Below are 16,750 nucleotides of genomic sequence, written 5' to 3'. Positions count from 1 at the left end.
CTCTCTAGGGCATGTGATTCCTCACCTTGCAGGTCCCCAGACAGGAGGGACTGGCTTAAGCCACCCTATGGAAGGCCATCTACTCAGCCTACAGAGCCTAGTTTGATTCAGGTCCCGCTTCTCCCAAGATGCCCAGCTGACCCGGTGGAGGGAACTGAGGATGAAGTCTCTTTTCAGTTGTGAGGACTGGATGGGATGCATGTGAAAGGAGCAGAGGCTCTAGATGCTGCTCCAGTTCTGGCTGGACGGTTGCATGGGGATCCCTGCTTGTTTGTGAATTCAACTCATCTGCAACCATTACATTAAACTTTACCCCAAACCACACCTGGCTCAGTGGGTTTCCTTCAAACCTCCCAGGCTTTTCTGGGTTCTCAGGGAAGAGGGGAACAAGGGCTAGCATTAGTCTCCTTCATGCTCAACACCCCTTTTTGCTCCTGCTGTTCCTGTCTCCTTTCTGCCATTCACTTTAGGTCCAGAATTGGGAAGAGATAGGGGAACAAAATCAGGAACCTGTCATCCAAGGTTCCAGCCAGGTTTCAAGAGACCTACCTACACCTAACTTTTCACCTTCTGAGTTTGAAAAAAGAAGCAATTACAAAGTGCCCGCCTTAAAGATAAGGTTAGGGTCTTTCCTCCAGCAGTCCTCCCTTAGCCCATGTCGAGGACCTGACTGGCCCTGACTGCCACAGCCAGGGAGGCTCCAGGCCTGTGGTGCCTCCAGAACTACCTGCTCTGGTAACAGGCAAGAAATTTGGAGAATAAATTTAAATCAGGCCCTACCCAAATTGCAGAGCAAATATTCTCCTCCTTCTTCCCCCCCCCCCCCCCCACTGACTCTCCAATCAATTGCTCGTATCATCAAGGCAGGGGGTGCTGGAAGCAGGGACACATGGTCAGGCCCACAGGACTCTGCTCGGTGCTTGGAGAGGACCCTGACCCCAGCAACTCAGGGATAGACACCAATTGCAGCGTGATTTATTGGACAAGACGTGCACTTTTTGACAGGGTCTTGGTAACCACGGTTTCCTTCACTCAACAGTACAGGACCAGGGTAAAAGGGTTTACAGACAAAAAAGACAAATCCTTCCCATGAGCCAAAGGGGAAAGAAAAGAGGAAGGGGGGGGGTGCTTCTCCTTCCTTCCTCCTTCCCTGATACTCTGGGCCTCAGTTTACCCTATGCCAAAGGGAGGTTGGCCAAGGGAAACTGGGCAGTGCATATCATAGCCAGGAGTGGGCTAGAGCTGTCTGCTCAGGGTCAAAATGCCCAGGCGGGCCATCCACTCTCTCTCCTCCCAAGCCCCCTGTGGGTATGGTTAGAAAATACAAAAGCGGATCCAATGCAGGACATCATATGCAGAGGAGGGGACGGAACTTCTGCAGTCTTTTTCAGCCACAGCCCCACTGATGGGGGACAGAGGTCAGAGTGTGCCAAGGTGCTTTGGAGAAGGGTCTCTTCTCCATCCAGGGAGGGTGGGCGGCTGTTGTCACTAAGCTTGGGGAAGGTGGTTGGTGAAAGAGGAGCAGAGACTGAAGGGTAGGACCACGAGGGGGGCTTCTCCCCCTCCCCCCAGCAGGTGAGTGGGCTGGCCAGTCAGAAGCAGGTTGCTGGTACTATGGGAAGCCAGTAGGGAAGAGGCTGAGTGGCTGACTCTCGTTGGTGGGCAGTGGAGATCGGTAGCCATCAAAGTTTCTTGGGATGCTGCCGCTGGTGGAGCCTGAGCTGTTACTCAGAGTCTCGATGCTTCCCTCTCGCTGTAGTTCTGCAAGACAGAGGAGAGGACCAGGCCTGGTCAGAGTGGGTCTGGGGGGAGGGGCACACCCTGGGCTGGGCTGTCTGCCTGGAGGGGGATCTCCACCTGCTCCCCAGATGCACCAGGCAGCAGCTCAGGTCACAGGGAGCTCAGCCGAAGGAGGGAGAAGCTCCCTTGGCTAGGAGACTCCAGTTTTAGGCCACAGTCTTTCCCTCACTGTGGGAACCCCTTTGGGCCAGAAGTATGGCCACCCTGCTGATTTGTCTGGATCACACTGCCATACACGGGACGTGTGCCCACACCTGCACACATACTCATGCTCAGCCAGCATGCTCCCCAATTCCGTAAGTGGCTCCGGTCCTGGATCTACTGGTTAGGCAGGAGAAAAGATAGACCACAGCAAGGACTGCAGCTTTCCTGCCTGATCTGTCCCTACCTTTCCTCCCTGGCCCTGCCTGTTACCCAGAGCTTCCACCCAACTCACTTGCTCACATATTATGACCCATCCAATCTGCCTGCTGGCCAGGCCTTGGTTCATCTTTGGCACCTCCTGGAAAGTGTCCTGTTTCCCTGCAGGAGGGAATGCCTGGTTTGAGAGGGGCCTATTCCAATGGAGGGAAGGTCCCTACTTGCCTGCAGTATCTCCTTCCTTCCTTCCTTCCTTCCTTCCTTCCTTCCTTCCTTCCTTCCCTCCTTCCTTCCTTCCTTCCTTCCTTCCTTCCTTCCTTCCTTCCTCTTATCCCTCAAGTGTCCTGGAGGCCCCTCAGAATGTACTTGCTCAGGGTTGCCCTGGGAAGTAGTCAGGGAGGCTCCAACCCCTTCTACTGCCCTTTCCCTGGCCCCAGCACAGCCATGCTGCCACCTTAGATAGGGCAACTGGCCCTATCTCATTGAGTGGTGGGCACCTTAACTGTCCCCACCACCATCTCTTGACTTAAGATAGGGACTGGAGCAGGTGGGGTGGAAATAGATTTCTTTGCGTGCTGAATGAAAGGAAGAAGGAATTACACCTTGGTTTTTTGCAAGCGGCTAGTTTCTATCCCCTTTCAGTCCCTCATAGTGGGCTCTGAGGTGCGGGCACACACATACCTGGGAAGACTCTGGGAGCCTACCCCAAGCCAAGATGTGGTGACCTGCAATTTCTCTTCTTCCAAGGTACACTTGCCTGGGACTGAGAGGATCTTAACCGTCCACCCCGGGAGCTCTGGACCCCAAAGCTGCCACTTGGAACAGCAAGGTGTGCTTGAATGTTATACTTGTCTGGTCTGGCTGGAGACCTTTATCTCCAGCTTGCACCTGCTCCCAGGCCCCCTGCCATCATACACACGCAGCACAGCTAGTTTTGGTTAGGGAATGAGTCATGGACTTTACTCTTGGGCTGGCCACCAGCAGCCATCCAGGCACTAACCACTGACTCCCACTCTTTATAGGTCACCCCCAAAGCACAGAGGCTACCCCGCAGCCACCACAGAATGGGGTGGGAGAGTGTGCCTTCAGAGCAGGCACCTGTACCTGGGCGTGAGGGGCCCTCAGGCTGCATAGACATGTCTGGGGCCCGGGTCCAGGCTGGAAGGGTGCACTGGACACTGGAACCTCTCAGCAGATAGGGGGCAGTGGAAGGAGGGGGCTGTGGGCCCGATGATGGTCCCAGTCTCCAAGACGCACTGGCTTCCCTGTTGGGCCAGGGGCCCTGGGATACATCAAGAGTTATCTACATATGGACAGAAAACAAGGCGGGTGACTACTACATGAGCTCTGTTTTCCCTACTCGTTCTCTGGTCTCACCCTAACTTGGGAGTACAGACCATGTGCCAAGAGAGGGACAGGATGGGGAAGCAAAGAATAGACCCTGGAATTTCTGCATGGAAGTATCAGACTCCAAGAAAGCTTCCTTTGTTCCCTTCTTTGCCCACAAGCAAGCCAAGGAGCGTGTGGGGGATCTCTGAGGCCCCATTGGATTTCAGAGACCCTTGCCCTCATGCACGGCCATCCTGGCACTAGGGGGCGCTAACGGCAGGGCCAGGAGGGCAGGAGAGAGGAGCACCCGCAGTAGCAAGGAAAGCAGGGGCTTCCTTAGGATCTGGACACCAAGCCTAAGCAAGAAAGCCCCAGATGAAGGAGCAGGAATGGCCACTAGTATAGGGAAGGCTGGCCCCCTTCCAGAGCTGGGGGACAGGCCCATAGCTCTTGATGCAAAGTTCTGACACATCCACGCTGCCAAGGAAACTGAGGAGACTGGAGCCCAGGACCAAGCACAGCACCCCCACTGCCTCTTGGCACTGGCCAAGGGCAACCCCCTCGGCAGCTCCAGGGGTCCCACTCACACCTCATCCCATCATGTGACAGTGCAGGGACCGTTGCTAAAGGACTTATGAGTTTGCCATTCTTAGGGGGCCAGATGTAGCCTGACCTGCCTGGCTCCCATTTCCTCTTCACCAGTTAGGCCTGGGGTAAGATGGGAGTGGGCAGGCTTCTCCCCTGCCCCCAGATCCCGGGTGGTCAAGCTCTGCCCAGTCGATCTCCTCCAGCCTCATCCCTCCTCTCCACTCGCACTGCCGCTGCCTGGTTAGGCCTGGACTTGCCACCTAGATAATTTCAAGAACTCCCTACTGGCCTTCTAACCTCCAGCACCCGCTGTCCATCCCACTTACCAAAGCCAGAATGGCTTGTCTACAGCACAAACCTCATCTCGATTTTTCTCTGCTTAAAAACCTTTATCACTCCCAATAGTCCTCAGGATAAGGCCTAAACTCAGCACTACAAAAATGACCTTTCATGACCTGCCCCTGAGACCCTACCTCACCAATGCCACTCATTATTGGATTTGAAGAACCAAAGTAAGGAACTTGTGCAGTTTTGGGATCTCTCCAAGTTGCCTCAGGCCCCTGGGTCTGTGCTGTTGCAATTTCCTTTGACTGAAAAACCCTTCCCAGGCTCCCCAGGCCCCCAGAACACCTACTCATCTTCCAAAGGTTAGCACATGTGTCTACTCCTCCATGAGCCTGTCCTGCTGTCCTGCAGAGCTGGCCAGGCCCCACCGTGCTCTGTACTTCCTTCTGCCCCAGGCCCTCTAACACTCTGTGCACCATCTGTTCACACTGTGCGTTCCCATCCAGGGGGAAAGCCTCTCAGGGGCTGGGTCTGTGCCTTATCTCTGTATCCCTGATGCCAACCATTGGGCCTGGAAAAGAGTCGGTGCTCAGAAAACATTTCTTGAATGAATGATGTGGGAAGGGGAGTCGGGAGGTTCTTCTCAAGTATGGACTATCAGTGAAAGAGCCAGCGCCAGGCTGGACCTGGGCACTTTTCCATATGCCTTCCGTCAACCCCCTTTTCTCTTCTCACTGAGACAGGGCAATGAGTGTGTGTGGAAGAGCAAGTGGAGGAGGGCTGCACACAGGTTCCCCCACCTTCGAGTTACCCCGGCCGCCCAGCCCTAGGAGCAAGCGGCAAATGGAAATGTGTGGCCTTACCTTCCTCCATCCCGAACACCTGCTTTGTTACTGTTGGGTTGCTCACGGACGCTGGGCTGTTGGCATTGTTTTTTTTTTCCTTTTTTTTTCCCTTTTGAAAAGAAAAGCATTGAGGAATCTTTTTGGAAAAGATATGGACAACGATTGAGAAGTACACTGATCTCTGCAAGCAGGTGGAGGAGGAGTGAGGAGGTGTGGGGTGTCACGCTGGGAGGAGGGCAGGCTTGCAGCAAAGTCCTGCAGTCAAGGAGGGTAGTGACATGCACGTGTAGGGGGGTGAGGACCGGTCAGTCTTCAGGGTCCCAGATTTGGAACTGGTGTGACAGAGTGGAGACCCCCTTCGGCATGGGGGGGTGGGGAGAGAGGAGCTGCACACAGAGCATGAGGGCAGCTGTGGGAAGGGGAGAGAAGGGTGCTAGGAGACACCCCATGTGGGCAGGTTGCTAGAGGGAGAGGAGACAAAGGCAGGCTGCAGAGTTCTGGGGGACACCTCCAGACCTTTTGACTCAGGGGCCCAGCCTCTGGGCTGCTGCCCTCCTTCCCCATTCCCAAGTCCCCAGGTCTGGGCAGCTCTGCCAAAGTTGAGGTGAGCTTGTGGGGAGAGTCCACCAGCTACCTGCCAGGGCCGCAGAGGGGAGCTGGGGGCTCTGTCAAGCGGGGGGTGGTGGTGGCTAAGAAATCACTCCCAGCAGCCTCTCTGCTTAGAAGAATGCAGATTCTGGCCAGTGGGAAAATGCCAGCTCTAAGAGAGGTTGCTCCCCTGGCCTCAAAGCACAGTAGGGGATGAGGAATAGTTCCCAGACCAGTTGCTGGACTGAGAGAGAAGATAACTTATTGTGCCCTCACATCCTCCAGCGACCCTGTGTGCCGGGGAGTTGGGTGGTTGTCTCCCCATCTTACAGACGGCAAAACCAAGGAAGAGTAGGAGGCCACCGGCTCTAGGTATACAGTCTCCCCGAGAGAGAACTGGTGCCGGTTTGGCCCCAGGATGGAGATGTTGGCAACTCCAGGCATCACCGACTGGGTCCCAATGCCCACCGCTGGCTGTGCCCAACCATTTCCATACTGGCTCTCATTGGAGAATGGGCCTACTATCCACAGATGCCCCTTGATGCCATGACCAGGATGGGCAAGTCATGGGGGATAGGGGCACAATGGGATGAGCAGCAACTACAAGGGAGGTGCCTGGGCTCTCGCGAAATAAGTGAAGGAAAGGGAATGCTCAAGCCTCTTGTTGCTCCCATTCCACCTGGAGTCTGGCAAAATGCAAAGGTGTCAAAGGGGGCAGGGAGGTGGCTGCCCTTGTCAGAGAGAACTACTCTGCTACCTGGGCATGTATGCAAAGGAGACCTAGGGAGGAGTCACGGTTAGTCTGTGTGAGGAGGCAGGAGTCTGGCTGGCTGCAAATGTCGGCCCACCCGGGGTTGGGCCGTGCAGAATGAGGGAGTCTCTGTGGTAGTTCACTCCCTCATCCCACAGGAGGATACTGCAGCCCCTTTGCAAAGGTCCCCACTAAATGCCATGGTCTTTGTTCCCCCATTTCCTGGGAGGGGGCAAAACGCTGAGGACAGGTACTAGGTGAGACTTGCGGGGAGCTGGGGAAGCCCAGGTGGGCAGGGGATCCCAGTAGAAGGTTGGGAGTGAAGTCTCCCGACTTCAGGTCGAGAAGACAGTTGGGCTTTACCCTCTTCAGGCCTCTTCTAGGCAGGATGGCAGTAGGTCAGTTGGCCAATCAGAGACTCTGAGGGAAGCCCCTGAGGCTTCTGGTAGGTGGGGGGTAATTGTGGAAAGCTCAAGGCTCAGGACTCAGAGGGAGGCCTGTTTCTGGGATCCAGCAGGGTCAATGAGGGCAGTACCGTGTGTGTGTGTGTGTGTGTGTGTGTGTGTGTGTGTGTGTGTGTGTGTTTGGGAAGAGGGTGCCTGGGACCCCTGGTTCAGCCTCCAGGCAGCCCTGGCACTTCCTCCACCACAAAAGCAGCAGCATCTACCAGTGGCCCCTCTGCTGTGCTCAGCAGCCAGCCCTATTCTGTACACCTAGAGCCTCACGATGCTGCTCATTAAAGGGATTAGCAGAGCACTTTTATTGGGCCCGGGCTGCAGCCACACAGCTCAGTCCTAAGCTAACCACCCAAGAGGCTGGTGGGAGTAGGATTAGACCTTAGGGCAGAGTCTTACCCTGCACCCACAGCCTATCCCCTCCTGGCAGTGGGAGGGGACGAGGCTCCCCCCACCGCCATCCCCACCCCACCCCCACCCCGCAGCCTCAGGGGCCTGAGAAGAGGGGAGGGGCAGTGTCTGGCCAGAGTGGGGAGGCAGTTTAGGGAAATGGTTAAGAGCACAGGCTCCAGCCTGCTGCCACCTGGGAGACTTTGGACAAGTTATTCAGCATCTCCTGTACCTCAGTTTCCTGTGCATGAGAACAACAATGTTTGTTTCATAGTGTGGTTGTAAGAATTTAATTAAATAATGTAATGCAGGTAGAGTGCATCACAAAGTGCTTAAAGCATCCATCCAGCAAATGTGAGTTACTATTATTGTTGCAATTGTATTAGTGATTGTGACTGTCCACAGGATCCTCTGGGTCCCTCTCGTCTTCCCTCTCCAGCAGGTGCCTCTGCCAAACAGGGCCCTAGCAGCTCGCCCTCCACTGGAGCTTGGGAAGGACTTTTTCTTTTTAATCAAGAAATGGCTTGCTGAGGAAGATGGCAGATATGTGTTTACACATTTCATTTCCCTCCTTGCCTCTTTGTAAATACCCTTTTCCAAGCTGGAAAATAAATTTCCAACCCTGCTGACATGCATTGATTTTTCCCTCCTGCGTCCACCTTCCCGTTCTTCCCTATCAGAAGGGCCTGTGGTTAAGCCCCTTGCCTGGGTTGGGCTCAGTGGCACCCCAGGGGCGTGGGTGGCCCCGGAACCCAGAACAGCCAGCCAAACTGCCCTATCCTGCCCACTGCCTGGCTCAGAGGAGGTCTGCAAACAGAAATATTCCAATCCCCTTCTTGGCTGGGAAGTGAGGCTGGGGTGGGCAGGAGGGGGTGTTGCTCTGACTGGGAAGTTAGAGATTTTCAGAACTTCTCTGGATGGGATATATGGAGAGGAGACCAGGGGACTACTGGACTGCTGCCAAGTTCAGCAGATGGATCCGAATGGGATCTGCCTCAAGCAATCGACTTGGTCAGCCACGGCCTACCAATAGGCTGGGGACCAAGCAAACTGGGACTCAGAGAGAGAAGAGTTAAGCAGGTAGGGGTCTTGAATGCACCCTGTGGGGCTGAGCAGGACTGACAGCCTCCTGATGGTGGAATCCAGAGAGATGACCTGGATGCCAACCAGGCAGCGGTGTAAGACAGCTTTGGGCTGCTTGTCTTACAACAGTCCTGGGTCTGGAAACTACTGTTCTCTCCTCCAGAGTGCGGCTGAGGGAGGCAGAGACAGAGAGGGAGTTGTTTACAAATGTTTCTAGAAACCCCAACAGCCCTGTCAGAGACCACTCTCTGGATTAGAGCCAGCCTCAGCACTGGCAATTTTGAGGACGAAAGGGTAGCAGGTAAAGGAAGTGGCCTTGCTTTTCTCCACACTCAGAAATGCCCACCTTGGAGGCTGCTGCCTCCCCCATACCTTCCCTCTCCCCAGCCCTCTGCCAGGCCCACCCTGCCGTGTCGGGCTCCTCTCCTCCTCTGGCAACCCCACAGGCTGCAGGGCTGGCAGAGATGCCAAGAGACCGGCACGGACATCTTGGGAGGATGGGGCTGGGGGACACAGGTCACCCTCCCCTTTCCAGGTATGCTTGTAGAAGGAAGTAGGGCAGCTTCTTGAAGCTGAGGATGAAATGGCCCCTCCACATCCAGATAATAGGAGTCCTGGTTTGGGCTGATGGAATCTGGGAGTAGAGAAGAAACAGGGCTAATTCTGGCCTGGTTGCCTCCAGGCCTCACACCTATGCTGAGTGCAGAGCCCTGGCCCACTGATGTTACATACTTCTGGTGACCTGACTGCACACAGCCTGTGGGAAGGCAGGTGCGTCCTTCTTAGCTGGAGTCCTTTTCAACCCACAGGGCTCCCACAAATGTGCTTTCTCTCCCCCTTGCCCAGTTCTCGTCCCTGACCCCTGCAGGTACTGAGGCCCAGAAAGCCACAGAACAAGGCTAGGACCACATGGCCTGCTCTGCCCCCCTCCCCCTCAGTTTCAAACAATGAGAGTAAATATCTGGTGCTTTTGGCTCAGGAGATTACAAACTATTTCCCTTAGCCACTGGGGCCATGCATGTGCCTAATAACCTTAGGGTTTGGGGTGCAGGAGACCTGAAGTCTAGGGCAGACCTCAGATCCTCCCAGGCATCCACTGGCTCCTGGAAGATTGTGGTCAGTTGTGGAAAGTTGTGGAAAGGATGATGGTTGAGGAGACTAGGCAAGCAGACAGCCTCCGTCAAGGAAAAATGGGGAAAAGGCACATCACCTTTCTTCCTCATCGCCCTTTCCCTCCAGCAGCCAAAGAGGAAGGCTACTCATGACAGCAGGCCAGTGTGGCATTAATATCATGACGTGGAAGCATAGAGGTAGCTAGATTCACAAACTCCTGGTGGGCCCAGTAGGCAGAGGGGGGTGGCAGGAGCTGAGCATGCTGGAATGTCGGGGAAGGGAGAATAAAAGTAGAAAGAGCGGGGGAGGGAGGCCTGAGGAATGAGGAAGACTCAGGAGGGAGGATCCATGTTCAAAAGACCAGTCTCTTACCACATCCTGTGCCCCCTCTCTCCATTGGAACTGGCTGTGTGTGTGTGTGTGTGTGTGTGTGTGTGTGTATTGGGAGAGTGGAGAACAGAGCATCTGAGTTACAACAGAGCAGCTCATGGCCTGACCCCAGGTTCCTTCACAGCCTTTGAACAGCTGATGAGCTATGGCAGTATGTGGGGTATGAGCCAGAAGGTGTGCTGGTCTGGATGGGGGCTAGAGCCTTTCCCCAGGTCCCCCCAAATAATAGCCATGATGAGGCAATCAATCCCAGGTAGGGAAAGACTTGAACCAGAAATGCTGCCACACTCCAATCCCAGGAAACCCACATTACCTAAGCCTTCCGAAGTCTTGGCTTCAAAGCACAAGACAGCAGGATCCCCCACCCAGACCACCTGGACTAGTATCCCATGTTCAGGGACCCTCTCAGTACCACTATGTTACTATAACTTTAAATCCTGCCCTGTTACAACCTATTCTACATGGGGACAGCAAAGGCTGAGCGGACCTGGCTCATGTTTCCCTGTTTTTGAGGTATTTGGTAAATCTGGCTGAAGCCACACTCCGGGAACAGCTCTGCACTGAACCCCGCTATAGATGGCAGGAAGGAAGAGTAGGAGGCGGAGGGCTCACTCTTGCACCAGTCCTGCCGCCCACGTGCTGAATGACCTGGGCGAGTCACTTCACTCCTTGTCTGCTTCAGCATCTGTCAGGGGGGTGGGGAGGGGCTGCTCTGGCAACCTCACTGGGTGTGTGAGGCTCTAAAGAGAAAGGAATGTGATGGGGCTCTCAGAAGCAGAACATTCACTGAACACGTGTAAGAGATCACTATTACTGCAGTGGTGTTTTGGCTGGAAAATCAGTGTTGCCATCTCTGGTGTTTCAGCAGGCTGAGACCCCTGGAGAAGGGCTCCCCATGCAAGAGGGCCTGGAAGGGCCTTTCTGGCTCCAGGTCACACACAATCTTGGGGGCCGAGCCTTGGTAGACGCCATCTAAGGTAGACTCAGGCCTGGGTAGTTCGGAGATGTGTCTTTGGTGGTAGAGAATGCCCCGCCAGGTACTGGGACATGAGTTCTTTGTGTGTGTGTGTCTGCGTGTGGGGTAGGTGAGGGTGCTAATGAGGGCCCTGCAAACATGCCCGCTCAGCATGGCTACCAGGACGACACAGCGCTTGGAAACTCTCTAGTGGAACCGGTGCTTGGTACCTAGCCTTGACCTGCCTATCACCTACAGTCCAGCCTTGAAGCTCAGGAGACCCCACCGAGCTCCCAGGCAGGTTGTTCCCAAAGAGTAGCCCTCCAGGGCTAAGAGACAGCACAGGGGTCTGCAGACCACAGGAGAGACGCAGCTCCTTGAACCCTGCTGGCCTGAAGGGCCAGAGCCACATCTGGTTCTCATTCAAATGTCCAAACATAATTAAATTCTCTATGATGCAGCGGAAGAGTTTGGTAAGATGTGGCTTTCCCCCTTTCCATCAAGGTTAAGAAATCAGTCTCTCATCCCACCAGCCGGCCGACTCATTCTCCTCCCTGCCACTGGTCTGTCCCATTCTGCAAACCAGAGGTCTGTGCTCTGATCTGATTTCTAGAGCTGAAGGGGCTGGGCCGGCGGGGGCTACACGAAGCCTCTCTCCCCCACTGGCCCACTTACCCACCTGAGACGATTAACAGCTGAGGCCAAAGCAGCAGGCTGGCAACTGAGAAAGTTAGTATGCTGTGGGCTGGGTAGGGGTGAGGAGGCAGCTGTCTACCCAGGCTATGCCAGGACACACCCCTGTCCTCTCACTGACTAGAGGCAAGGATCCCCTCTTTGTAGTTCCTCACAGTGGGAAGCTCTTGAGAGTCTCCAAAGTTTCTGGCTTGGCCCTCTAGTCCCTCTGTGGGAAATGGAGCTTTCCACCATCAGGCAGGGTGAGGCAATCCCCCTGTACCTCTTAACTCTCAGCTTGCAGCCCAAGGACTGCGGCAAGGCGACACCCTGCCCCTGGCCCTCCTCCACACACAAAGGAGGGAGGCACGGGGAATGTGGAGGAATGGAGAAGGCCACGGGCAGCGCTGAGCCCTCTCAAAGAATCCCTGGGATCTCTATGTCTCCCAGGATTGCTGGTTGTTTCTGGCATGTTGAGGCTCTGAACAGGGTCCAAGGTGCAGTCCTCAGAGGTGGAAGGTGGCCTGCTCAACAGGAAGGAGGCCCACTAATCTGAGGCTTCGATGCCTCTCCTAAGTCGCCTGTTCAGGACTTCCCCGAATTCAAGCAGAATTCCCCTAAACAGGCTGCCTTTTCTAGCTCCCCTTCCCAACCTGGTATCTTCTGTTTATGGCTTTTTTAGTTTTAAACTTAGGGATTTAAGACTTTCATGGGTTCCATTCTACTTCCTCTGTGCCTGTTTTTCTAATCTTTGTGGTATAGGCTTTACAAGAGTTTCTTTATAAGTTGGGATATTTTCCCTTTTGAAACAAGCTGTCCTCGGGGCGCCTGGGTGGCGCAGTCGGTTGGGCGTCCGACTTCAGCCAGGTCACGATCTCGCGGTCCGTGGGTTCGAGCCCGCGTCGGGCTCTGGGCTGATGGCTCAGAGCCTGGAGCCTGTTTCCGATTCTGTGTCTCCCTCTCTCTCTCTGCCCCTCCCCCGTTCATGCTCTGTCTCTCTCTGTCCCAAAAATAAATAAAAACGTTGAAAAAAAAATTAAAAAAAAAAAAAAAAAACAAGCTGTCCTGCAAGCTAATGACTTACAGTGGGTGTGCCCCAAAGACAAACAGGGGCTGGGAAGGGGATAACCAGGGTGGTGTAGGGGAGAATCTTCTAGATTAAACAGAGCTATATGGAGGGCCCTTTGAGACCCTGTGTTAGAGGGTCCTGTACTAGAGTCCTCACCATCATTTCTATCAGAGAACTAGGACCCTTTCAGGTTCATGTGGTGTTTCCATGCCAGAGAATGCTCATCCTGGGGACTGGTGTGCCTGTGCACACACGTACACACACACACACACACACACTCCCAACATTGCTGACCTTGCTCTGAGTAGGAATAACTTTGTGTATCTTTTTCCAAATGGTAAACTTTTGTTTAGTAATGAATTTAATTAATTTCTTGGTGACATTAGTGCCAAGGCCATGAGTCTGGTGCCTTCATATCAGTGGAGAAGGTTTTAAGGAAACTTAAGCCAGTTGTCCTAGGCCAAGCCTAGCAAGAGAATGACAGTGGGGCCAAGATCCCTACTGTCCCAGCCTGCGCTCTGGCACCCACACTCCATGGCTGCGGGAGGAGCACGAGTCTCAGTTAATTGCTGTGGTGCCACCTGTCCGGATGAAAAAGCGGGGTGGATGCCGGGTCTGCCTTTGTGCTCTGTTCACAGACTGGCTGCTGGTGCCGGGGCTCTATTCATTATTCAATTCAGCTAGCTGAGACCAGCCTTTCCATTTGCTCCTCCAGGAGGAATAACAAATCTAGAAATGCAATTCCACTTTGGTGTATTAAGATATTGATTTGCCTGTCGAGTGGAAGTGCATTTGTTCTGTCAGCCCTCCTGTGGGCAGGGAAGGGTTAACCAAATGTTTATCACAAGGCTGGCTTCAGAGTTGAAAGTAATGTGATCAGTAATGAATTTTGTGTTACATTAGGTTGTATAAATGGACAGACAAGCGCAGACAACAAGTGGCCAGGAGTCGGGGCTAATCTAATGATGTAAAAATAGAGACAGCACCAATTATACTAGGGGCCAGCTCCAGGCTCCTGCAGGGACTGCAAATGAATAGGTACAAATCAAATTACTCACTAATAGACGCACTACAAGAGGGGCAGTCAATGGTAAATGCATTAGAGCCTAGTGACCTCTCTGCTCTGCACAGCAGAATCCGAAAATTTGACTTCCATCTTAAAAGTGGGGGGCTGGGAACGAGGGTCTCAAAGAAACTCTTGTTGGGTGAAGAACAGCAACTACTTCCCATCCCAAACCAGTCTGTTGCCAGAAGGTACCTCCTGTCTGTGCTGACCTCCTGCCCTTGTTTCAATGCCTCCTGAAGCCTGAGCACCAGGGGGTAAAGGGGCAACTTCTTGAGGGACAAAGCCTTGCACGTAGGCAAAGACGGGAGGTTACATACCAACATACTTCACAGCCACGTGTCTCTCGGGGGTGGTGGTTTTTACTGCTACGTCAAGGGCTGTGTCTGTATTGAAAATAGAATATTTCTTTAAAGAGGATCATGAAATGGACCTTTGAGAGAGCAGCAAGAGCTGAAACCAAAGAGAGTAGGTATCAGAATCTGGTTTGACCATTGAGAGCTCTGCAGGGGGTGTTTGTGGTCTGTTCCAAGGAAGAACACATGCAGGCTTTTACCTATATCTCTCACGAGCCTAAACCGCTGCCATCCTTCCTTCTATTCCTCCTGCCCAGTGCTGCCTACCGAGTGCCCACATTCCTGCCTGCTGCACGGCCCTGGGGGCAGGAAAAGATGTGGAGGTAAACCCAGCACTTTGGGTGGCCCCTCAAGCATTCTTCCTCCTCTCGGGGTCCACAGAGGTAGAACCAGGCCTGAAGTTCAAAGCTGCTTGGCAGTGTGGCTGGACTGCTGAGAGAAGGATCATGGAGAACACGCTCAAAGGCATGAACTGTACACTCGTATTCAGCTTTCCGTGGCTTAGGGATGAACAAAGTGTGAAATCAAAGAATCTCCAACCCTTCCGAGGACCCAGCCAGGCCCAGATGTAAGCAGGACCCCGGCAGGCTTAGCCGGCACTCTCCCAACCCACCTCTGAGGCCAGCACCAACGTACACATCAAAGTGGAGACGGCATGCTGGTCCCGGCCAACTGGAGCCCAGAGAGGATGGGAACATGCCAGTAGAATGAGCACAGGGAGGACACAGAATGGAAAAAGTCACCCTACACAAATGAAAAACCTGGGTGTCGATTCTTCCCAAACCTAATTAAGCACACAGAGGAGTGGAATTGCAAGCTATCAAGCTATACTAAATAAGATGTTGGGGGAATTGGGGGAGGTCTGCGAAGCCTGGTGCTGGAGGATTCTGGCAGCAAACTAAAAAATTTATGCTTATGCAGTAGGCCCCACAGTTGCCTGGGGGTAGGGTTGGGGTTCAAAGAGAAGTGGGCAAGGAGAAATCACCAAATGTCAGAGGTTAGACCACTCATTCTGGTACATGTACTTGGAAATGTCTCATTCTGTTCAGTTCAATCAGATTGGCATGGCTTGTCCTTCTTGGTATAGTGAGGATCTGGATTCCGAAAGGGTCAGAGGGTCATTTCCAACTGTTTTTTTTTGTGTGTGTGTTTGTGTGTATGTGTGTCTCTCCTCTGTTACCAGCCATCAAACATGGGGGGTGGTCCGTATACCTCAGACCATCTTCTGAGGAGGCAGAGGCAGGAGCAGAGGGAAAGATGGGTACTTAACGATCCATGACTGTGTTCAACTTTGTTTAGATCTCACACCTCACAGAGAGGTCAATGGTTAAAGGTGAATTCTCTGGCAGAGGAGGAAGAACAGAGAGAAATACTCCCTTTTGTTAACCATTTACCTATGTTAATGTCTCCAGAGGAGGGCCTTCATCTGGGGGTGCAGCCACCCTTCCTCACCCGCTTGTCCAAGCCTGTACATTTTCCACAGGGACTCCCGCCTCCAAGTTGGGGGCAATACCTGGAAAGGGGGCTCTGAAGGTTCACCAAAGAAGCCACACTGGCACTTCCTCCTTGTTGATAGGAAACAGTGTGCTTTGGTTAAAGAATTCAAAGCAGACTTTGGGCAACTGAAAAATGAGCAGGGAAGCTTCTCAGCCCTAAGCTCCCATTATAGTTCTGCCTCTGCCTTGGACTTCTAGCAGTCTTGGGAGGAGAAGGAAGGGGGGACAGAGAGAAGTAGGAGAGAGGGAGAAAGGGAAGAATGGAAATGGGGGGGGGGGAGAGAGAGAGACAGAGAGAGAGAAAGAAAGAAAGAAAAGAAGGAAGGAAGGAAGGAAGAAGCTGTCTACCTAGAATCAGATTTGATGACTGGCCAGAAACTAACAAGTGTATCTTAAACACAGTAATTTTTCCCACTGCTCTGGCTGGCTTTCATTTACCTCTTAGGAGCCATAAAAACCCATGCAGTCATTCAACAAACATTCACTGGGGCTCAGCTTGGCTCTTGTCCCAGTGCTGGATGCTGGGCAATGAGGAGGTTGGTGGTTACAGGTAACAAATATGAATCAGACTCAGTCCAAGGAACCAGAATTAGGTTAAGACAAGCAGTATGGGCAGTATGGCTGAGGGAGCTGAAGGGACCACCAGAGCTGAGCCTTCCCCCAGTGGCACGTAGAAGGGAATCAGACACTGCTAGTTAAAGGGAAAGGCAACATACACGACTTGTCCAGGGCCAAGTGTCCAGTGAGTAGGTGGTTCAGAAGTTCAGAGGAGAAAGGGCATTTGGCTGCATAGTTAGGGAGGGCTTCACAGAGGGGTGAGATCGGAGCTTGGTCTAAAAAAGCGACTGGGCAGAGAGGGAGGGTGGAGGGTACTCTAACAGCTGAGTGAGCAGCACATGTGTGGCAGACGACGGGATGGTTTTGACAGGTGAGCTTGTTTGCACGAAGGTGGTGGTGGTGAAGAAATATGAATAAGGGGTTACTGTGGGCAAGCAAGGGGGAGATCAGGTTGGAAAGTAAGGTGAGGAAGTACGGTAAGACTTGAAATCTCACAGAAAGGAGCCGAGGCTGGAATGTGGGCCCTGGGCACTTTGCAAACAGGGAGACAGGAAGACAGAGCAGGCCCTGAAGGTGAGAGACCCCTTCCTCTTCTGGGGATCCC

General features: G+C 53.4%; 1 protein-coding gene and 1 long non-coding RNA gene across 2 annotated transcripts in view; one reads left to right on the top strand and one right to left on the bottom strand.

The window, feature by feature from the left end:
* Positions 1 to 953: 953 nt before the first annotated feature.
* BCAS3 (BCAS3 microtubule associated cell migration factor) overlaps positions 954 to 16,750 on the bottom strand; it is a 632,238-nt gene continuing 616,441 nt past the window's right edge. Inside the window, exons 27-28 of the mRNA XM_040497881.1 lie at positions 14,057 to 14,122; positions 954 to 1,761 (exon numbers count right to left, since the gene is read on the bottom strand). Coding sequence (XP_040353815.1) covers positions 1,613 to 1,761; positions 14,057 to 14,122 — 215 coding nt within the window. The 3' untranslated portion in view covers positions 954 to 1,612. The remainder of the gene's footprint in view (positions 1,762 to 14,056; positions 14,123 to 16,750) is intronic.
* On the top strand, positions 2,049 to 8,020 carry LOC121044676 (uncharacterized). The gene is made up of 2 exons (XR_005797425.1): positions 2,049 to 2,989; positions 7,831 to 8,020. It is a non-coding gene; the product is annotated as an uncharacterized LOC121044676 (long non-coding RNA).

Source organism: Herpailurus yagouaroundi, unplaced genomic scaffold, assembly GCF_014898765.1.
Source record: "Herpailurus yagouaroundi ecotype Mexico unplaced genomic scaffold, PumYag 189, whole genome shotgun sequence".
Classification (NCBI taxonomy): domain Eukaryota; kingdom Metazoa; phylum Chordata; class Mammalia; order Carnivora; family Felidae; genus Herpailurus; species Herpailurus yagouaroundi.
This window is presented reverse-complemented; position numbering and strand designations above follow the sequence as displayed.